The 23,569-nt window shown below is 43.7% G+C and overlaps 1 protein-coding gene and 1 long non-coding RNA gene across 4 annotated transcripts; both read right to left on the bottom strand.

The window, feature by feature from the left end:
- Positions 1–3,208: 3,208 nt before the first annotated feature.
- LOC136957850 (uncharacterized) lies at positions 3,209–17,942 on the bottom strand. Of its 2 annotated transcripts, XR_010878334.1 has the most exons (3): positions 17,830–17,942; positions 9,570–9,700; positions 3,209–4,113 (listed from the first exon to the last, which is right to left on the bottom strand). It is a non-coding gene; the product is annotated as an uncharacterized lncRNA (long non-coding RNA). The 2 variants fall into 2 exon arrangements; XR_010878333.1 differs by lacking the exon at positions 9,570–9,700.
- A 929-nt stretch (positions 17,943–18,871) lies between these two features.
- LOC136957599 (transcriptional regulator Myc-like) lies at positions 18,872–21,506 on the bottom strand. 2 transcript variants are annotated; one of them, XM_067251645.1, is made up of 3 exons: positions 21,286–21,506; positions 20,246–20,905; positions 18,872–19,871 (listed from the first exon to the last, which is right to left on the bottom strand). In XM_067251645.1, exons 2-3 carry the CDS (start codon positions 20,880–20,882, stop codon positions 19,273–19,275), a joined length of 1,236 nt encoding a protein of 411 aa, XP_067107746.1. In that variant the 5' UTR covers positions 20,883–20,905; positions 21,286–21,506; the 3' UTR covers positions 18,872–19,272. The 2 variants fall into 2 exon arrangements, with proteins under 2 accessions (XP_067107746.1, XP_067107747.1); XM_067251646.1 differs by having other exon boundaries at positions 18,872–19,859.
- Between the last annotated feature and the right edge of the window lie 2,063 nt (positions 21,507–23,569).

The following is a 23,569-nucleotide window of genomic DNA, read 5'->3' as shown; positions in this document are numbered from 1 at the left end:
AATCTTTGATCAAATCTTTGATAAACATTATTTGATGTTGCATTAGTTTGTTGCCATGCAGTCTGAGATTCTTATTACCTATGTGAAAAACGACTTTTAATTTGACGCTGATTGTCATTTAATGATTCTACTTAGTGGTGACTCAGCAAGGTGAAATGTTAATATATATCAAACAAAGCAAAGAACTCCAGTCGAAACGGGCTGGGTCTGATAACATTGGGGTGGACTTCTTTACTTCCTCTTATGAAACTGTAATTTGGCAATGTTGGTGTGTTTTGAGAAAGATAAGTGTTCTTATCTTTATATTCTAACTGATGTTCAAATAACAACTGATAATTTTGAAAGGGATATGCTTTGTCTATATCTATAACCTCGGTCAATATGTTGACTCTCAATAACATGACCACAAAGGCATTGAATCCTCTCACTGTGACTTATTCAATTCAATTCAGTTTGATTCACTTAATTGATCCTGAAGGAAATTCAAGAGAACATTGCTCAGGTTTCTGCATGTGAACACTCACAGAACAAAGATCTGTTCAGGTATATACTGTATACATAGTTATAGAATAAAAATAATGCAATTCTTATAATAGTTATTGAATAACTAAATAATTAAATATATAGTAGGTATGTAATAAATATTGAATCATATTTAAATTTACATTTAGTCATTTAGCAGACGCTCTTATCCAGCGACCTACAGTAAGTACAGGGACATTCCCCCCGAGGCAAGTAGGGTGAAGTGCCTTGCCCAAGGACACAACGTCATTTGACATGGCTGGGAATCGAACTGGCAACCTTCAGATTACTAGCTCGATTCCCTAACCGCTCAGCCACCTGATTCCCTGGTGAGTCAGGTGGCATAGGTGACCAGTCAGTGGTGACTTAAGACTATGTGTCACATTGTATAATGTGCATGGAGAACACCAATATGCACACCATAGGGAAGAATAGTCAGACTACCAGTGGTGTTACTACATCTGGCTGACTGTCAGCCTAATGGGTCAAGGCTCCAGATCGCCTGTGAGAAGTCACACTTTGCCTAAGAGAACCGGACACAGAGGCGAGGGGCCAGAAGCCAAGGGCCAAGGGCCAAGGGCCAAGGGCCAGGCCTGAGGCCAGGAGGAGGGTGAAAGAGACAGCACGTTTCACGCCTCTGAGTGTGAACGGCAAACAATACGCCGCCCTGCCTGTGCCAGGACCGGGGATTTAGCCTGTGGCACTTTTGCTGAATGGGAGCACAGACCACTGGCGCTGGTGAACAAACACACAGCCACATCAAAAGGGAGGGAAGGCGTTGACCAGGCTGGAGTGCTGCCGCTGTAGGCAAGAGGGGGAGGCATTGTGACAAGAGGAGGCAGACAGACAGACAGAATGGCCATTCACTGCAGCTTACAGCTCTGGCTCCTCTGTGGGGATTCGCTGGGTCTGACCTTCATGCGTTGTTTAGCCCAACATCCTTGACCTTCTCAGTGTCCACCAACAGGACTGCATGACTGGCAAGTCCTGAGGAAAAGTTTTTGCTAAGCATTCATGGGCATTTTTGGCATTTTGTAGATGTATTAATTTATTGCAGTAGAATCAAACATAAGTCGGCTAAATTTCCTGAAATATTATTTCTGAGTTCGTTGAAAGAAAGTAAATAAGCCATGTGATGTACCAATAGATCACAATTCTAGTGCTTTGTTGTGAGAAGTTAACTGTTCAAGCGTTATTAAAACAGGTTTTGTGAAAATGAAGCATGAATCCATTGAGAGCTTCTGTAGCAGAGATTCCTTCAGCTCTTAACATTCCTGCTTGTCCTAAAGCCAGTCCCTGTCCTTCACTATATAAACACAGGAGCTCAAAACATGCTGGGCACACAGCAGGCAGGAGGAAATGCTCTTACGCTGCAGTTTACAAATGGTGATCTTGATTCTTTACGGTAAGAGCTCAAATGTAGCTTGAGGTAGGTTAAGGATTTCTCAATTACTAATCTGTAAATTCCCCTCTCTGTGAAGCATGCACAGCAGATTGTGTAGGAAGACCACAAACACATCTCAAGCTGTCCTGGAGTACTGGGGAAAGATACAGTATGACATCAAATCCAAGAACAGCTCCTGGCCCCAAAAGCCCCTGTAACCCACACCTTGACAGGGGCTGGGGGTGGGGGCCGGGGAAGGGAGGGTACACAGCACCTGGGAACTGTAGTGTTTTTACGCATAGCTTTGTGACGTGTGTGACTGAAAGGTCTATGGGAGAGAGTGTGCGCGTACTTGAATGTAAAAGACAGTTGCGTGCATGTGTGTGTGTGTCTCTGTATCAGTGAGTCCAAGGTTCAGTGGTCGGTTGTGTGTTTGTGATTGTTCACTCGTCTGCAGCCACCTCCGGAGCAGTACAGGGCCATGATAGAGCTCTATGATGGGAAAGTCACTCATCCATCGCCACACTTGGTGTCAGGTTGTCCAGACTCCATTTTTCAAGTTTTGCCAGTAGGTGTGTGTGTGTGTGGGCATCCCGCCCACACACACTATGACCAAACCTCCCGCCCCCCTCCCCCCAGATATGGGGGGGGGGGGGGAAGAGCATGACAGAACATACCAGAAGGAGTGAGGGAGGGAGGGAGGGAAAGAGTGGGGGTTGGCAGTGCCTCCTTTTAACTAGATCTGTTTTCTTCAGCCTCTCTCTCGCTTTGATATCTAATTGAGTTTAAAATGAAATAGAGTGAGAGGACAATGGAACAAAATTAGTCACACAAAACATGACATTTACTGTGGTTGCACATACCAGCGGGACCCAGTGAGGGACATTATAAGTGATGCTGAGTGAACTTGATGAAAGCTGTATGGAAAGGCAACAGGTGTGTGGGCGCAGACAGCAGGGGAAAAAATACAGTGAGCCAGAAACAATGAACCAAATCAGTGATGAGTCGTATGTAAAGGAGTCTTGTTTCGTTTGTTCGGAAACACTTGAATGACTCAAATTGGTCTTTTTGAACTGCAAAATACCTCTATACTTTAACGATATGTATCTCTTTTTTTATAAGGGGTAAGGAATGCAGGTATGTAACATGTTTGTCAATGTTTAATGTCCTCTTTCCTTCCTTTACATTTCTCTCTTCAGAGGTAGTTAAGCAGATCTCCCAGGTTTGAATGAGTTTTGAATGAGTAAGTCTGGTGGCAGGGCAACAGGAAAACATCACACAATAAAAAAGTACAGTAAAATGTGCTTTTGATAAACGTTTGAGTGATTTATTCAGACTCGGGGCTCCTGGGTCAGAGAATGTGATTGACAGAAAGCTGATTACACGGAGATTAAACGTGGAAGCTTCTGGCAGTCTGACATCAAGATACAGAGACATGGAGCAAAGGAAAAAAGGAAAACAGAACCTATTCCATATTTTAATTCATATGAAAATATAATACATTCTCTTGACAAACGCATATACATGTATAATCAGTCCACATTAATAGATGGTTCTGGTCTTCGTGTAAACTTACACAATACAGTACAGCACCTTATACAGTATGTGCTCCTCTGACTGAATAATTTGGATTTCTGAAACATGACTCAGGACATACTGTAAATCAAGTGGTTAACATGCCCTCCCATTTTTTGCTCCCTGTCTACTCTCTGCTTGGCCTATTCTCAAGCCTGACTGTCTCCTGTTTTGTGTTTTAGGGTTGGGTAACTTTGCACACTGTTCGAGGCTCTACAAGAGACGGCTCCTTTAACTGAGCTGCGGATGGCCAACGTGACAGTTGTAACACTAGGTACTTCCCGACCACACATCACAGTGTGCACTACCACAGGGGCCACATTCAGGGTGGGTCTTTCTTGAATATTCATTATGACTGAAAGGAAATAAGGAAATGGGAAGTTTAGTAAGCTGCATCTACAACCTGTTTGTGAGTGATTAACAGAATCAAAACACCCTTTCCTGAAAGAGTCCCAAATTAAATTGCCCATTATGTTAATAGCTGGAAGTAAGGGTTACAGAGTCAAATGTGATTAATTATAATCTAAATATCCTTAGTGGTTCCTTCCAAGATGCATTCTTTTCTTGCAGGCCCAAGTCTTTGACAGAGCTCTGTGTCCTTGGGTCCCTGAGCGGGGTGTTCAACAAAGCTCCTGCAAAACACAGAGAAGAAACGTGTCAGAGGTGCAATGAACGAGCAACAGCTACTGATATGACTGGTTAGCATAGTGTTCTTCAGATGGCAGGCATTACCAGAACCGCCAGGTCTGTCACAGTTTAACAGCGCCTGCATCAAATATACTTTCAGGTCCACTTATGAATCAGTGAAATCCAAAAGCAGAAGTGACTGAGAGATCTGCAGACAGAAGAAATATCAGAACAAGACTGTCGGTGCCTTTTGGTTATGAATAGAGGGTGCTTTAACAGTGTTCTCATGATCTTCACTGTCTGCTATAGACCCTTGTTACTTGTGGTGTTTTGACAGGCACTTGTGAAGCGCATGTTCGAACCATTTAGTTATCTTTTAACAGGCACCCTCATATATTAGGTACACCTAACGACAGGAGTCACGATGTCCAGTGAAACTGAAAACTAGCAGAACAGAATGAAGATTGTTTTTGACAGGTCAAGCTACCGTCTGTTCAGTTCCTGATACTGATTTTTGCTGAGGGGAATATTTCTTGTCTGGGATGTCTTGTACTCTAAGCATGTTGCACCACAATTGGTGATTCGCAATGGGTGGTTTGACAGGACTATGAGGACCGTTGCTTGAAGAATTCACATCTACAGCACGTTTGTAGTGAATGCAAGAAAGAAATCTGCTCAAGATGTGTACAAATACTACTGCGTTTCTCTTTGTCCTCAGCCACGTCCTTGGCCTCTTTTTAAAAAATAGGCCAAATCTTTGTCAAACACTAAACCTCTTCCATGCAGTCTACTGTAGGTGAATGCTAAAATGACTAAATGTGAATGACATCCTTTCTGTTTTCTCAAGACCATTTTCAATATAAGATGTTCTGTCAGAGTTATGAAACACAATAGCCTGGGAACACCTGAAAAGCCAATATATCCTCATATATTATATCAGGATTCTGTGTTTGCTGTGGTTCACACTGTGTAAGTAACCCTAGTTGGTTGAGTGAAGGAGAGGTTTTGCTGCTAGTGTAGTATGTAAACATGACTTTAGGACACATATATTTCCCAAGGGTGCTGTATCCAATGACAGATATATATAGTAGACATACACAGTTTTCTTACATGAACCCCTCACCAACGGGAAAGCCTCCTTTCACATATCGTGTTCCCTCTGACATATTGATTGCCCTGATCATTGTCCCTCATGTCCCCCTTGGCACCAGTCACGCCCCTACAGGGGGCGGGGACAGCTGACTGGTGCCTGGACAGCTGACTAGCTGCTAAGGTATGGAGGTCACACGTCTGTACAGATGTATTTGCAGGCGGGTGACAAACCAATGAAAGGAATGCGCATGAGAAAGGGAGGGGGTCGCAAACAGGACCTGACTGGAGTAAAGAACGGCGTCCGCCGCCTCCGCCCCCAGCTCATGTGATGTTATCCGCTCGCGATGTGAAGGCGACCTGGCTAAATCAGCATGGGGGTAAGCCCTTCACTGACAAACACACGTACGAGAGAGGACCACCACTGGAGCAAACGGCAGAGATAGAGGGAAGGAGAGAGACAAAAACTGAATGAGCACCTAACAGTCATTCCCTGACAGATACTGTACATGCACTTTCTTGTATGAACTCTGACTGACCAAAACCACAGAGCAACCGCACTGCAACTGTTAGAGCGCCAGAGCGTGAAAGCAGTTGCTGACACCGGTAACTTTCCCTACACGGCGCACGGTTGGATGAGGATGAGGAATCCCATTGGACGAGGTGTAAATTGAACCAAGTCACCTGACTACATTGGTGCCACATAGGGCTGCCAGGTTCCCAGTAGTTCATACAGGGGGAAAGCTAGCTGTGGGGGGCGATGGAGGTGTTACTGTAGCCGTGTCTGGAGCTCACTACTCAAGTGCCTTGTGGATGCAGTTCCTTTTGACCTGAGAACAGCAAGTCATTCTGAAACTAAAACTGAAAGTATTACGGAGCAGTGTCACACTGCCGTTCGCTTTCAGATTCTCACTCTCAGAACTCCATCCACTAAACTCGATGCAACATCAGTTCAATGTCACCACTGCAGGAATCAGGAACGTTTTAAAGCATGATGAATTTCATGGAAGGTTTCTGTCGTCTGCTAGCCTAAATGTGACATTGAGCCTGGACCTGGTCTTGGCCAGTGGGATCGAGGACCATCTGCCTGTAACTAGTTTAGTATAAGGAACGTCAGCCCCTGCAAGTCATCTGTCAAACTCCAGGTGCTACCCATCTCGACTCAGCTATATGATCCATGTGGAATTTGCAACAGTATCCATGCCAGCAGTTGCCATGCTAGTTGCTGGAGTGGGGTGGGGCGGGGGGGGTTTCAACGATCTGCTGCCCGTCATTCATCGACAGCAAGCTCATTACCCACAGGCCATTAGAGCAGATTAGCACGCCGGGGGCCCCCGTCAGCGGAAATGATCATGGGGTCAGGTTAAAAGTCTGACCTGGGTGAGAAAGTTCAGACAACCTCCTCTGTCCACCACAGCAGTGTACTGTCAATACACTGGTTGGCTGAGTCAGACCGTACACAGAGGGAAGACAACCCAGTCACCAGTCATGTTGGGAGCTCAACACTGAGGTGTACTTTTGTATTGTATCTGATAAACATCCCACTGACGCCCACCAGTCCAGCCTGTGTCCACCCTCCGCACACACACAAACACACATGCATAAATACACACTGAGGAACAGACATGGCAGCAGGGAAACCTTGTCACCTAACGGTGTGTGATGATGTAGTGTCCCCTGCGTGAATCCTGGGCCAGGCCCTCCTAAAAAGAGATCAGGCTCATTAGTGCTCTCAGTTTCAGGGATTACCCCCACAGACACACTCTGACCTACATCTGCTCCAGTGGGCCAGGGCCAGGGTTGTAGCAGTGGCTGTTGGGTAATGTAGTAGGACTTCCCAGATGGATGAAAGAGCCAAGCCGAATTTATGACAGCCAGACTTTTCTCTCTCCCACTTAGAGAAATACTGCCGATCCCTCAACATGTCATAACTGCCAAGTCGCAGCAGAAATAAATTGGTGAAATGTTAGCCCCTCTTTGTAATGACCAAGCATTGCTAATGTTTCCCCTCACACAGCTGCTTAGCTCATAAAAGTCAGTTTTCTGAAGCCAAAGACCACACAGCTAAAACATGCCCTTACTTCAGTAGGCACCTACCATAGGACAGTGAAATACAATATTCACTCCCGTTTGGTAGAGTTATACCAAGGAAACACATGAGGAAAACTGAACCCACTTCTTATACCTAGAATCTGTGGCGTAAACGGAACCGAACAGCTGATGGCGAGGCCATGTCAAATCGGGAGAGCTATCGCTCAGCTCTCAGGCAACGAGAGCCTTCCTGCTCGTCCATGTCTTTGACAGGAGGTGCCAGTGACGCCATCACAGCTGCTGCGGCCAGCCGTCCTATAGGGAGGGAGAGAGGACGCCCCTCCAGCTGAGGGCTGTAAATCCAGGACGTTAAAACCTGAAGGCCTGACCCTCGTCTCGACAGGTGCAGACCTAGAATGAATGGAGAAGCGTTTTCTTTTACAACGACTTAGAAGGAGGAAGACAAGGATGAGAGGAGGATTGAGAGTGTGTAACTTATGATCGTCAAATGGTATTCTTTAAAACGCTATTATTTTATTTGCATCTCAAACGGCAAAATAAATAAATAATCCATGTTATGTACTTGGTGTTGTATATCCTGTCCCATTGGTTTGTAAAATGATATTAAAGGTTTCAAGACTCTCTTCGCTTTATGACTCTGGCATAATATTTATTATAGCCTGAATTAGTTTCTTTCATTGTTGCTACACACTCCAACTGTCGAAAAGAGGATGGCTTGTTAACCAGATAACCCTCACTTATCTAGTGGTCAACAACTGCCAAACGGCAGTTATTTACAGAGTTACTACTCTAATAAAAAGTACATGGTGTTCTCACAAGGCAATGACAACAGCCTTAATCTGTAATAGATCCAATTGTTTCTGGCCCAGAGGGCTATGATTCTCTGCTCATGATCTTTTTTTTTCATTTTCATTTCCAGTCATTATGTATGCATCCCACGCAAATCAAATAAATGAACAGCCACCCTTTACATTAGTATTCAGGCAGAAGAAGTTCAACTTCCTGCTAAGTGAATAACGTTATTGTCATTCTAAAAGAATCAGGCGCAAAATTTGAGTCTGTTTGTCTCCTGACTCCTAATTTGCTCTTCCTCTGAAAAACCCCCCAAGCGGAATGACAGTGCGCTAGTGAAGAACCTAATGGTCGCCTCAGTATATAACCCAACAATCTCAAGTCATCCTCCTACATTACTGGATCGTTCATCCGCTGTACTTACAAGCAGACACATTTGAATGTTTTCATTTGTACGTCAACCTACAATTGTTAAATGTGCCAAAACATGCCTGAAGAGCCTAACTAGACGTCATTCTAAAACTTTCTTCTGGGAATGTCTGTGTGAACTTGCATGCTCTTTTAGGGTTAGGGACATTTGCATAGCAGTTGCACAGACAACTTAACCATTGTGTTTCCCATAATGTGTTTGTCATGAGGTAAAACCAAAACCAAAACTACGTAAAAAAATATTCATATCAGTTTGTCACTTGTTTTAAACATTACTTTAACATGACTTTTGACAGTGATCTTTGGGGCAATGTCAACTTCTATGTTAAGATAATATGGCAATGACACCAGCTACTTTAAATACTCATCTAAAAGAGGGGTCTTACATTCTGAGACAATAAATCCTAAAATGCATGAGGGGTCTCCCCCTTTGTGAGGAAGTCTGGACAGTGGACCAACACTGACATTTGAGCCCCGTCAGTGACCTCGTGTCTGCGGGAATGACCCCCATCAGTTGACCTTTAATACCGGTTATCCCTCAGACAAGCTGTCAATTGGATGATTGACAGCGACTACTGGCAGAATTAAGACTAACCTGTCCCTTATGGACAACATATTGTGTATAGACTTACACTGAATCTTAATTCTAACAATCTGGAGACAGTAAAAATGGGTCCAGTACCATATGTCCTCTATTCAACATTGAACACTAACTACCCACATGTGCCACAAATTAATTGGCCATGTTTATCTTTATGAAGCCACTATTGGTTAAAAAGAATGTTAGTTCAGCACTTTATAGGGCAGTAATGTGGGACTTATTGGACCATGAACACTCAAATATGGCAATTTGCTGCCAATTCTTTTATCTATGTATGCAGATACAGTATATAGAACAAACACACACACACAGACACACAAACACTGTGTGCATTATTAGGAAGTGCAGGAAAATCTTCCATTCATTTCTTTTGGGTGCCTTTGAACTCTGTAAAACATAGAAGGCTAAATATTTACACATCGACCCGTACTTGTTTAATGTCGGAGACACAGTTGCGTCGTAGAGTAAATCAATAAAAAGAGGGTTCAAACAAAACACCTCCAGGAGGCTGATGACTACCAGGCCACACTGCGCTGCACTGCTCCCAGGTTCAACCTCCTTTTGAGGGCATGGCGAGTCAGGGGAGGTGGCTGGGGGGGGCTCAGCGCTCTGCTGACAGGGCTGTCTCTCTGAAAAGAAGAGATCAGTGCATTTAGAGTTGGCTCAGGCTCAGAGAGATTAAGCGTGGAGGTGTAGCCTTGTGTAGTGCCCTGTCAGGACATTATGGGACGTTGGACAAAGGAGAGCCTCCAACCATCTGATCATATGCCAGCATGTCACTTCTGAGGTGGAACCACAAGCGAACAGGTGTAGCAGCAGGATGTTCATATGTTATATATTGATGTGTCTGTATCTAACCTGACACCTGGACTTGGCTGCTGTTCAGAGGTTGGGTTGACAACGAAGGTTATGAACTCGTACAAGAAGAGGCAGAATGGAGGCAAAAAGAGATAGAAGGGGGGACAGAGAAAGCGATAAAAGAGAGGGGGAGAGGGAAGGAGAAAGCGACTAAAGGAATGGACAGAACATAAATAGAAGGACTTCATATTCTCCTGATGAATCCTTGATTAGTTCACATGCATTTGGGTGTTCAGGCTAATGATCCACATACGTTGACCTCTCATTCATTACTAATGCAGGGAAGTGTCTGTCTCTGAGCACTGAGTATGTGTGTAAGTGTGTGCACGTGTACATGTGTATGTGCATGTGTACATGCGTATGTGCACATGTGTAAATGTGTGTGTGTATAGATATTTAATTGAGATGTTTGCAACGGACCCATTTCAAGACTAATCAGTTGCTCACGGTCCACTGAAGTACTTACACAGACTAGCTCCTGATGATCTACTGCAGTTTCATCTGTGTGTAATGGTGGCAGATAACGGGTGGCTATCTCTAACAACAGTCCACTGTGAAATCCATAAATTGAGATTCCTCAGGTAGAATGAGTCCTACTGAAACAGTTACAGTATGTAGCCCAGCACAATGAACATTTAACTAGGTGGTTAAGACAACCAACGGACGTTTAAAGAGGGTCCTTTTTCACAACCACTTTCTTGGGAAGGCCGCTTCATAATCTGCTGTGCAGGTACTGTTTAGAAGTGATTCAGCAGCAACTGAAAACGTCTCGTGGTTCTGCGACTCCCTGATAGAGACTAACAGCTATCAGCACAGGCAGGAAAGACAAGCCCTATCCACGGAATTCAGTCAGCTCAGTATTAGGACAGCCCCAACACAGAAAATAAAGGATCCTTATGCAAGATATTTACTGAAGCCTTAATGGATTAAATACAACATTTTGTATCTAATAGATATCATGGAGCACTATGTTCAATGACTAAAGAGTAGCAGGAAATGGTCAGCTATGAGTCAGTCACTAACAATCTTTGGAATCTGTGTGTTGCACCCTTGAACATGTGCTATGAATTGAAATCTCCTGACTGTTAGTCTGTCCAGGAGAATGGGGGGCTGTACAGTAAACCGTTGGAGCCTGAGCAGCATTTTTCAGATTCTGCAGAACCTGATTAGATTTCAGGAAGACGTCATCCCAGCACAGGAAATCAGTGTGCCACACTCTGAGCTCTCTAGTCTTCAATACATCGAACAATTGCTAAAAGATTGACTAAGACTACACCTCATAGTGTCAGAGTTTCCGACCTTGATGAAAGCAACACATTCACAAATGTCCTATTCAGTGATCCACATATTTGGCCTGAATCTAATTACTGCATCATCTGAGAGCAGGCCTATACAATGACCTTCGTAAGAGGACACGCACACAATGTATTGCACACTAGAGGCCTGGATGTCCTTTGTCACCAGAAAACCTCAGAGTCTGTAGCAGGACAAGCATGGTCCCTGTAAATGTACAGGTAGCTGCAGTATGCACAGTGCACAAAACCCCATAGGGACAACCAGGCAACACACAATGCCAGATGCCGATTCCCCTGCAGTGGAGAACAATACAGCTAAAGCTACAGAAAAGCTGCGGCAACACAGCGGCATTCTTTCCCTGTGAGAAATAACGGGCCATCGATTTCTGTACGTCTAGCAACTCTGCGGCCTCAGAGGTGACCTGTGCACCGGCCTGCCAGGTCGCTGTGCTCTGAAGCCTGTGAGCTGATGAAGATGGAGGAGGCTGGAGAGAGGGAGGCAGGGGAGGTGCGAATGAGTGCTGGGCCCCCAGGGGGCCCATCTGTTCTGGGTACAAATCAACGGGCCCCCAATCAATGGGAAAACAGGGCGGCTCTCTTTTTCCCTACCAGCTCCCCCCCCCCCCCCCCCCCCCCCCGTAGACAGGTCTATTTATCAGAGCCGAGATGAGCCGGCTGGTCCCACAGCCACGAGCAGCCCTCCTATTACTGCTCCTCCCACATCAGCCCCATTAGTAAAGGGCAGGGGTGGGAGCTACTGCCGGTGAGTGGATTAAGGATTCCTCTGCTTTTATCATGCTGTCACCCTCCACCTTTTCCACCTGTCTCCCGTAAGAACACTAACACACCAAAAGGTGAGATGGGCGGAGCAAAGGGGTGATTAATGGGCTGTTAGTAAACTAACCTATTAGTTAATATTTGTTTGGGATTTTTGTTATTTGAGGATGGGGTGTGTAGAACTCAGAGGGTGGAGGTTTACTTTGGCTCCAACATTTCATACCATATCCTTCTCTCAGAATGCAGGCTAGCCCTTACTCCACAGTCAAGGAGAGTAATTAAACTTTTCAAAGGAGTCCGACATGAGGTGGCAGTCTAAAGGTTCTCTTTCCTGTGTGCTCTGATAGGCACAGGGAAGCATTGTATCTCATCCATGGAGATAAGATAGACCTGTCTCTCTGTCATGGCTGAAATGAGAGGCCAGGCCATGGAAAGAGAACAGCCATGCAAACAAAAAAATTTAAAAAAAGAAAGATGTTGCACTTTAATAGTATGATTCAGCAGTGGTATCGCTTTCCCCAGATGGCAGGCTGTTGTCTATCTCCTATTGCCTTACATAGGGGGGTGTAGAGAGAAATCAGATCCCCCTGTTAAGGGACAGGCCGTCAGCACACCAAAGGGAAGCCGATCAGTGTCCTCAACCTGCTATCGGAGCCAAAAGGAGAGGGTGTGTGGGCGGGGGCAGTCTGTGACACACCATAGAAGTATTAGACCCTGAAGGGAAAGGATGGACACTCTACACTGGTTCATGGCTACCCAGTGACCTAGTCAGACCTAAACAGGAGGACCTTGTCAAGCTGGTGTGTGGTGAAGGTGGCAGGTCACACATCCTTAAAGAACAAAAAAGCTCTAAGGTCCCTCCCCCCCCATCAACCTTTTCTCCACAATGCTTCTCGCTTTCTTGATGTTGTTCCCCCTTGTAGCCCTCAACCTTATAAAGAAACACACAGCCATGCAGACAGTTCAATTTTGTGACCGAGAACATGCTATTGGGTTACCGTGACAGCCCAAGGATATACTAGTCTACATGGTGTACATTTGGCAATCTGTAGGTGTGAAGGGTTGCCCTGGGACATGTGGTGACCCTGCGCCAGTGTCCACTCTCACAGCTGGCGAAACACCATGGCCGACACACCGCTCACCTCCGGAGCCAAGTGCTGTCACACTCAGTAGCCATGCCAGCCTCTGAAATAACACGGCCAGACGGAGCCAGGGAACACAGGCGAAGACAGAAGACCTGGCTCTAATAATACACCTGAAGAGCCAGGTAGACATGGAATTAAGTCATTTTTTTGATCGAGTTCTGGAATAGAGTCCCTCTGGCTACTATCGCCTGGAGGAACAAATAATTATTTTTTCAGAGTTCAAATGCACATGATTCAGGCAACAATAAAAAAAATCCAACGTTGGTCTTTGTTGAAAAAGTGATTTTTGTATGATTTCCGCTCTGAGACTGGCCTGGAGTAAATGTGAATTAACCTTTCAGCAGACACTGAGGTGTCAATCAGGCTAATGAATGCAGCCAGACAGGGAGAGGGGTGACCTCCGACCCCTGTTGAGCGCCTGATGGAGTGACTTGGCACGTGCCCTGAAAAAGGGCTATTAATATTTCATTAACATTGTTTTAATGCTCATTAAAGTGCTCTGTGAACTGGCCCACATACTGTCAGTACACACGATACTGCATGGGGTCGGATCTCACCCCGTAATACCAATTAATGAATGGAGGCGTGCTGCTCAATGAGACAGGCAGATAAGACATACCTGGGTTTATATTTCCCACGGTGTGTGCTAGAAGGCAAAAAATGCTGTGGGTGTTTAAATGTTGTTGTCCATCATATCATGAATGAAACATTCGTTATCTTTTCTTCCCAATGAAACACTGATATGTCAAAATTAGGGGTGGGAATCTTTTGGTACCTCCCAATTCGAATCGATTCTTGGGTTCACACATGGATTTTTGCGATTTTTAATGCAAAAAAATTATAATTATAAAAAAATAAAAATAACATTTAAAAAAAAATACAAGTACAACGATTTTTTACATTTGTGAATCGATGTGAATCGCTAGAAGACTGAATCGCGATTTAAATGTGAATTGATTTTTCCCCACACCCCTAATCAAAACCTTCTTAGTTTTCCATTTCCTTTCTGCGTTTGTCAGTTCAAGAAAGTGATTTTTTGGAATGTGCACAAATGTTTCTCTTCAACTGTTTGACATACCAATGTATGTAGGTCAGTCTGCCAGTTGGTATGAATCATTGTTCTTTCCCTTGTTGCTGAAGGTAAATGGACAACGAAATCAAACATGTTGTTGGCAGAGTGTGACTCATACTGTCTACACAACCTGGAGAGTGGGGCAAGATCTCTATCCTGCTGCCCTTTCTATGTCTCCCTATCTGTCCGCCAAAGTCCATTCTGACTCATACTAATGACCTTATTAGGTTGTATGTATGAGTAAAATATAGAGGAAGAGACAGAGAAAAAGAAAGTATACCGTACTTCTGTACACCCAAAAGAGCATTTTGCATCATTGCAACTCACTGTGTCCTTTTTGACTTGTTCATTCAGCAGACACTTCCTGCACTTTCCTGAGCCTCCTCCGCTGCTTCTCCTCTCGCGCTCCCTTACTTCCTTCGCTTCCTCCTGCTTCCTGTCTGACTACGTAAACTTAACACAGGGCTTTATTGACTCACAAACCCCCTGCATAAAAAGTGACTGTGTGATTGTACATCAAGGCATCAAAGCCCTCAAAGGAGTGTTAGGAGTAATCCAGCCAGTATCCCACACCATGATGGGGATCACTGGAATAAAACACATGACAGAACTGTCTCTCCATCCTGCTCTGCTGGGACTGCCCCCACACATCCAGATACAAAAAGGCCTACAGATTCCAGCCATTCAGCAGCTTTTTATCAGTGTTCCATCTGAGCACCGATTGACCAACAGCCCTGAAAAGTCGCATTGTGACAAAGGGCTTTTCAGGCTGACTTTTACTGTGAGATCACTGCAGTCGTGTTTGGAATCCAAACACACTGGAGAGCCCACGGACGAACCTTCAACACTTGAGTTTCTCTGTTTGCAGGATTCTGCTTCTGCCATCAAAATGTCCAGAAAACATTGGACTATTTACATGAAGCTGTTCCATTTATGTATAAGGCCAGCAAGGTTATGATGTCCGGTGATGGTATTCAGATCTTCAAAATGCTGTGTGCTGTGGAACACATGATTGTTTGGAAAAATAGTGAAAGAATTACACGTGCATACAGATCCATAACCCAAAGTTTATGACAAACTCTTTCTCTCCCAAAATGTTCTGTCGTTTTCTCTTTTCCTCCCTTATCAAGTTAAAAGAGTTGTAAACCTGCTTATAGCTAACCAGTGACTTCACTCACCAGAGGGAGTTGCAGGGTTACATAATAATCAGATGTCACCCCCACAAAGCACAAAGCAAACGCTTTCAATCACAACAGAAACATTCCTAGGATCTCGCTCTTACTTTGAACAACTCTCAAATTCTACTGTTGCATCCACATTCCCTCATTCATTCACACATACAATCCCTGGCTGTATATAAATACTGAATGTATTTTCATCCACTACACAATAATTTTCTACTTTGCAAGTACACAAGATGATTAAGAGTATCTACTATTGGGACATGGCCAAGTCTGTAGAGCAGCTGTTCCCTGTTTCTAGGGTCAAGCTTGGTGGTGGTGGGGGGGGGGGGGGGGGGGGGGAAACCCCAGATCTGAAGCATCTGATAGCCTTAGAGGTTTGCTGCTTTAAGGTGTTCTAAAATGCTGCCTGTGGAGTACAGCTCCTCTACTTCTCTACAGCCTATGTCTTACTGTGCCTTCTGTGCCCCGACTCTCACACAGCAAACATTGTGCAGGGAAGCTCTTGGCAGTCAGACCAAGGTCCCTACTGCCAAAGACAACACAGACTGGCTGCCGACTAATGGACAGGGAGAATTAGAGTGCAAAGAAAGAAAGAGAGGGATGGAGGGATGGAGAGAGAGAGAGAGCTGAGGGGAGGTAGGGAAAAGGGGGAGAGAGAACGAAAGAGTGAAAAAGAGAGCGGGTGAGAGAAAATAATAGTAGAGACAGAGAGAGAGAAAGAGAGAAAATCCCAAATAGGAAAGTGATGAGGTCATCTGAAAATCATGATGCTGTAAAATGAGACCCAGGCAGAGAAACAGATCTCCCTCTCTGCCAGACGACACCACAGCCTTCTGAGGGAGTATCAGAGAGCTGCATCGCCCCCCCCCCCTTCCCCCTCTACCTCGCCTCTCTCACTAAAAACACACATTCTTTTCAGGGAGCCTTACGTAACAGCATGCCTCCCTGTATCCATGCCCTCAAACGTGTGTATACAGTCCAAACGGGAGTGAGACTACAGCCTTAGACCGGTTGACTTTGGTCTGTTATGTAACAGCGACTCAGTGCACTTTCACCCACATATTATCCATGCTCAAAAGCAAGGACTATATTAGGGGTAATGGCTATGTTGACAGGAGCGAGTGTACAAAATGTAAGTTCCATTGATTTCAAGGAAACAGTGAGACACTGCAGAAGTGTCTTGGCAGATGAAATTGTACTGTATCTTCCTTATCTTACTGGTAGAGAAGAATAAGACAATAATAATATGATGACAACTGGTTGAGAGGGATACTATCTCCTCTTTCTAGATATGTTATCTGACTTGATAGGAGAGATAGGTCGGCACTTAAAGATTTACTTAACAATTTAGCCTGAATGTAGAACAAACAGACATTAAAACCAGTTGATCATTGACTGGGATTGGGAGGCTAACATGACAGTTGTGACATGTAATTCATGAGTTGTCATGTATAACTGGAACCTAACCTGAAGGGAGAACAACCTTGAGTTTAGATAGCATAAACAGATTACACAGATTGACCACAGAAACCTTGTGATCTATATTCTGCGCACACAAATGACTGTAAACAGATTTACAGGAGTCTCTTGCAGAGGCATAACATTAGGGTGTGCTTTTAAAGGGTCCACAACTGACCCCTTTGAAGCAAAGCGTGACACGACCAGGAAGGTGCTGCACGTGCCACAGAGGGATCAACACCTGGACTCTGATTCTGATTCTGACTTGCATAACAGGATCCGAGGACAAAGCAGTTGAAAATGTATCTGCAATAATGGGGGTGGTATCAAAATGTGTCACTATGCAACATGCTGCAGTTCTGTAACTCCATTGTTTCGTTCATTTTTCAAACACATTCATCAGAAGTGTCAGTATTTTCCGTAACACTACCCACAACAATGGGAAAATGGCACCCGCCACTGTCACACTCAGGTGTTGGAACAGACGGAGCATAAAAGAGACAAAAAAAGCCAGAATGACAGAGTACTGTTATGTACCATTATTAAACCTGGTATTATCATGCTGTGCAGTGCCAAACATAACCAGGCAAATATTAAAAAGTGGGCCTTACAATGAACATGTTACTTTGGAAGCATAGTTTGTCATGCATAATAAACAGAGAAAAAGAGTTTTAAGTTCAAGCTTGATAATGTTTAGAGTTATGTAGGCTACATAGAGCAGCCTAGATGTCCCAGTAATAGCTATTCAGCAAATAGATTCAAACCAAACATACTTACATAAAGCAACACTCCTTAGAACAAAATACTGTACATTTGATAACGTTAGCTAATCATATTCATGATTTCAATTTACTGCAACATATTACAACAGATCATCTGGCTGCTATCATGAAATGATTTAGGTTGAGCATTTAAACATCGATACAAAAGCATTGTATCGCAGAGACTGATAATATCAATAATGCTTACCCTTCCATTCAGGTTGCATTTTTGAAATATTATTTATATTCCATTACCGATTAATAAAGTGCGTGTCTTTGAGACACAAATCTCGACCTCATTTCCATGTGCTCGCGACCACGCGCTCCATGGAGCGCTCTGCATACAGTCAGATACAGTGAGTGACGTCACGGAGGGCGCTCGCTTCAACTGCAGATGTGGAGACTGCTGTATAATGACAAAATAATGTCTGTCATGGTGCACCCACGTTCCAAGAGGGAGGGTAGGTGGAACCGGAGAGCTGTTCGAATGGAATACATTTGTATATGACTTAGCTGACTGCATATGCCCTTCTTCAATTCTATTCAATTGAAATCTTAAAACAGATTATATAAAAAATTGGCAGTAACAATCAGAGCGTCACAACCAGAAACATACATATACATATAAATATACGATCAACGGCTACAGCATGATGTGGGAGGCGTGCAGGGCAGATTGCAGTCGTAGGTCAGGGTGCAGCTTTACTCCAAAACACTTTCATAACCATGGGATGAAGGACCACAAGCACTGTAAATGTGGTCACGCCTGGAAACTGACTTTCATGAGGTCAAGTTATATGGTAATCAAGTCCATTTGAACTGATCTTTTATGGGATAATCATCTCATGATATATTGATTTTACAGTATGCGCTCTGCATTGTATAAATGAGTTAACACAGGAAAATCAATTGGTATTACATTTAGCAGATGTATACTATCTGCTGAGTGTCAGATTCAGTTAAGAAGTAACACTTTATGAATGTATTATACATTACAAAGAATATGTGCAAATATATGTAGATCTTCAACGCTGTCTTTCTTCTTCTTACCTGGTTTTCCTTCCACTGGACAAGGCAGAGGATGCAGAGATTAGCTATCACAAGAAACTAGTGCTACTGGTGGCTGTTGACAAGGTTGTAAGTGCCCTAAAGTGAGACTAGTTGTAGTATTATGTGATTTAAAAAAGCATGCACGATACACATGTACAGGTGTAATGTATTAAACATGATTTTTGTAGAGAGACTCAGAGTCAAGTTTTCAAAAAGAAACGCATTTATATTTTAGAATAATCTAAGAACATAATATGGAAAACAATACACTGAAAACAACAGTGTCTGAACTTCCAGACAAGTGATCCAAAAATACATTTCTTAGGAAATATTAAGTAATTATATACAAAACATAAAAAATTATATTTTATGTTGGGTATTCAACCAGTTACCCACTTTTTTATATTTTATTAATAAAAATAAACTTTAAATATGTATCCACCCACAACTTCAATTGAGGCAGTTTTAACATTGAAATCAGACAAGATTTCAAAACAACTTAATCTTTTTGCATTTGCATGCAATATCAACTATACACCAAGTCTGAACTTGCATAAAAAACGTGAAGGGCGAAGAAAGTCTTTTTAAACACGACACAGGCTTAAACATGAGAACTCTGCAACTGTGCGAGTTTCTGTTTCAAATGTTCACTTTTCCTTCTCAGTTGCTCCTTCTGAGACAGCAACTTTTGCTCCTCCGTCTGCATGCTGTAGATGCACTCCGTGGCCTTCTTCAGGATCACCACCTTGGCCGCCTTCTCATTGTTTGCCACTTCAGGGATCTCGTCCCGTAAAGCGAAGAAGCTCAGCTTGAGCTCGTTCCTCCGCTGGCGTTCCAGCACATTGTGAGTCCTTCTCTTGTCGTAGTCCTCCGTGTCGGACGTCCGGGGGCTGGAGCACTTGCGGTTGCTGCTGATCTGTTTGAGGACTCTGCTACTGCTGTTATTGTTATTCTCCAGCCTCAGTCTCTTGACAGCAGGCTGCTCCTGTCGGGTGGAGGGATGGGCAGCGTAGTTGTGCTGGTGGGTAGAGACATGGCACCTCTTCAGCACCAAAGGACTGTGGTGCCTGCTCTCTGACGGGGGGCTGCCAGACGAGTCACACCGCCTCACCCAATGCCTCTTCTCTACTGTCACCACATCTATTTCTTCCTCGTCTTCCTCGTCTTCCTCATCCTCCTCATCATCCCCTTCATCCTCTTCTGAAACAAGAAAAAAATCTGTTAATCATCCCTTCTCAAATCCATGCTATAGACTATGCACATGTTAGAAGAAAAAAAACTGCATTCCACTCTACGGCCCCTCCTTCCACATCAGCTGATTTGCACATAGCAGCCCTTTCCTTCAAACTACAAGCATAGCAGTCTAGTCTGGGGTGCAGCAAGGGTGGTGGAGGTTATGAAACTAACTGACAAACTCTTGCATGACAATATTTTTTATAAGATTTATTTGTATATAAAAATTAACGCTCTGGGAGATTTTTTTTTTTTTTACAGTGTTCCATGCTTATAAACAGAGTACATAGAGTACTGGTGAATGACTTAAAACGAAAGCATTACAAATGACAGTTACATACCTGATTCACTTCCACTGCTGCTGCTGCTACCACTGTTAGGCGGGGTGTCCAGAGCCAGGTCCGTGGAGGGTGTCATCTTGCTTGGTTTAGAAATTTCAGTTATTGGGTAGGGGAAGACTACTGAGGGATCGATGCATTCTGATGCGGAGGTGTTGAGATCTTGCAAGTAATTGACGTTCAACCGCCCCGTGCACTCTGCACCGTGGTCAACAGCTGATTCCTTCCTTGCAGCATGAAGAGATGCAAGTCTCTCGGATACGACTTTCTCCAACTTGGCTGCGGCTGAGAAACCGCTCCACATACAGTCCTGAATAATAATGGACTTGAGAAAGGTTTGGGAATAGTCGGCATCACATATGAAGCTCTGATTTACTACATCGTCCCCGAGAAACTCGGTCACCATTTCAAGTTGATCTGCAGTGGAGGGAAAAAGACTTGACAGAGACGGTCGACGACTCGGGGAGAGGGGAGGGGTGGGCAACAATTCAAATTTCTTCCAGATGTCCTCGCTCGGAGCCGGTGGCTGAAGTTGCTGGTGATAGAAATCCTCATCTTCGTTGTCATAATAAAAATACGGTTGAAGAGAATCGTAGTCATAGTCGTAGTTTTTACTCTCCAAATTTGAATTCAGCGGCATGGTGTTGGCTGTTATATCCGTAGCTAAATGTTGAGGGGAACAATAAGGTGAATATGTCAACAATTTATTAAGGTACACCAGGTTGCATGCATGCAATTGACAGCTGATTAACTGTCTGACAGCATGCACACCTAAGCTAGCATCTCAACAGCCAAGCCCAAAACACATAGGCTACTGTTCACGTGCAGATCATGCATAGGAATAGAACAGAACTGCAACAGCAAGCAGATTGTTGTGCGCATGTTATTTTGCTAACTTGATAGCAAAACGCATCAGAAAGTGAAGATTCACACGCTAATATATAATAAGCCGTTTTATAATGCATTAATAACTAAGAAGAAAATTACTGCCGGAATCTGTGGTAGCAGATGAGCCTAATTCGTAAGCTTGAGAAACACCTTACCTTATGTTTGACAACAATGTGGAGCAGCATACGCAGACAAAGTAAAATCAGTCCAAAAAATTGAATGACAGAAGTATTCCGTTTCGATAAGAACATTAATCCTTTCCAGCATGCGAGGTAGTGAAACCTTGATTCGCTATTGGAGTGACGGTCTGACTGAAGAGCATGAATGAAGCGCACAGACTTTGTTCGCGACGTAGAGCGATGTGTACGCTGTCATTTGCTGCATGTGAATCACAGCTGAGTATTCCGCGGGGTTCAATAAAAAGGTTGTTGTGCTCTTGGTACGTCATGTATCCCTCCGCCAACCTTTCCCGCCAAACACCAAATACGCTATATTAAGTCAATGCACGATAACATAATTTTATTTATTATGATCATAAATGTAGTGGTAAATTATGGATACAAATATAAAGAAACTAACGTAAACGTATTAATGCGATCATGGGACAATATTAAATTGGATCTATGTGTTGTGGAAGGACAAAAAGTGGGAGGGGTTTCAAAGAAACGGAATTACATTGACGACACTAAGCAAAGTACCAGACAGGGAAAATGAGCTGTATTTTGAACCAGTGTTATTGTAGAACTTGTAGTAACAGTACTTATAGTAGCAGCGGCCTGGTTTCACAAACCAAAGATAACAAAGGCCTATTTGCACTGTGATGTAAAAATCTTTACAACTGCAATCTTTTAAAAACCAAAGGTAACCATTCTTCTTTAACTACTAATTTGAGTCGAACAAAATCGCATTATATCCCCCCCCCACACACAAAAAAGGGAAACACATTAGTGTACCACAAACCAAGCCTGTTGAATGAGCTTACCCAAATTAGATTTGAAGATAAAGTTAGTAGGAGGTCGACAAATCTTTGTATAATATAATGCATTTGGTGTCACTCACGTCAGACAATTTTCCTAGGATAAACAGTGCCCAAGGTTTCATCTTTTGCACTTACATGGATGCACAAAGCACATCAGCAAGATCATGTCACTGCGCGCGTGCATAGGCTTCTGCAGGTGATTCCAATTGGCAGTTAATGAAATAGGCAGTAGCGGAGTAAAATACAATTTTCTCAGGGATTTTGGATCACGCTTTACAAATTCATCACCGGTCTAAACACATTTACTATAGGCCTAAGGAAAGTCTCCGTTGTAAAACGGTATCATTAGATATGAATATAGCCCCCTATGCAATGCCACAACTCACACCCTCTGCTGCAGTGTTGCTAGTCTAGTTGTATGTTACTTGGGAATGATCATGCAGGCAGAGATTCCACTGTAAACATGACAGCCGAAGCATTACACACGCATGTAGTTAGTGGGTGTAGGGTGCCATCTGGTGGTGTGTAATGGCGATCAACGTGAGAATGCAAAAATGGGTTGAAGTAGTACCACTTTGGAGTCCTACAAGGACCGTTATTGTATTTGGTGAGGATGATGCCTACTGTCAGTCAGGCTTGGCGAGGCAAGGGTTTAACCCTGAGTTTTACATGTCACGACGGTGGTTCACTTTTTACCAGGATAGATCGCCATGGTAACTAATGCTGCCTGCCCACCTAACCCTTATGTTGGAGATAACATATCAACACGTCGCAGCCTATATTGCTCCTCTTGTGTAAAATGTGCGGCTCAGGAAGACTTGTTTGCGATTTGTCATATGGAGCAAACATCGTCCATTTTATGTTAACGCGTTCATAGCTAGATTGGGAAAACTGGGGTGATTTAACAATTTGATTAACGCGGGATTGCAGTTGTTAGGTTTGGTGAAGCCAGCTAACGAAAATAAATCATGCGCATTTTGAACTTGCTTCATTGTAGGCTACAGGCCTGGTGCCCAATATTGAGGTTTAGTGCAACATTTCTCAACCATGGTCCTCTGGGACCCAATGCCCTGCAGCTTTGATGTTTATTTTTTCCAACACACTTCATTCAAATGAATGGGTTGTTATCAGTCTTCTGTTGAGCTTGATAACGACCCATTCATTTGAATCAGGTGTATGGGAGCAGGAAAAAGTAAAAAACATGCAGGGCAGGGGGTCCCTGAAGACCAGGGTTCAGAAAGGCTGGTTTACAGTATGTTCCTGGAGAGTGAAACAAATAAAAGCAGCACATGATATGTTTCTGTGTTCTTCATTTTGAACTAAACACACAAGGTTATATTGCTATTCTTATGGGGCCTCACAACTCCGTCCCATTCAAATTTCGGTTTTCCTTAACCCTTACCCAAAACCTGTACCCCAAAACGTAACCTGAACTATAAACCTAACCCTAGCTCCAAACC

The sequence above is a fragment of the Osmerus mordax genome, chromosome 15, assembly GCF_038355195.1.
Source record: "Osmerus mordax isolate fOsmMor3 chromosome 15, fOsmMor3.pri, whole genome shotgun sequence".
Lineage (NCBI taxonomy): Eukaryota > Metazoa > Chordata > Actinopteri > Osmeriformes > Osmeridae > Osmerus > Osmerus mordax.
This window is presented reverse-complemented; position numbering and strand designations above follow the sequence as displayed.

Coding starts and splice junctions, on each gene's coding strand:
- LOC136957599 (XM_067251645.1), bottom strand. CDS start 20,882: ATGCCGCTGAATTCAAATTTGGAGAGTAAAAACTACGACTATGACTAC. Junction 19,872..20,245: donor CAGCAGTGGAAGTGAATCAG/GTATGTAACTGT, acceptor TTCTTGTTTCAG/AAGAGGATGAAGGGGATGAT.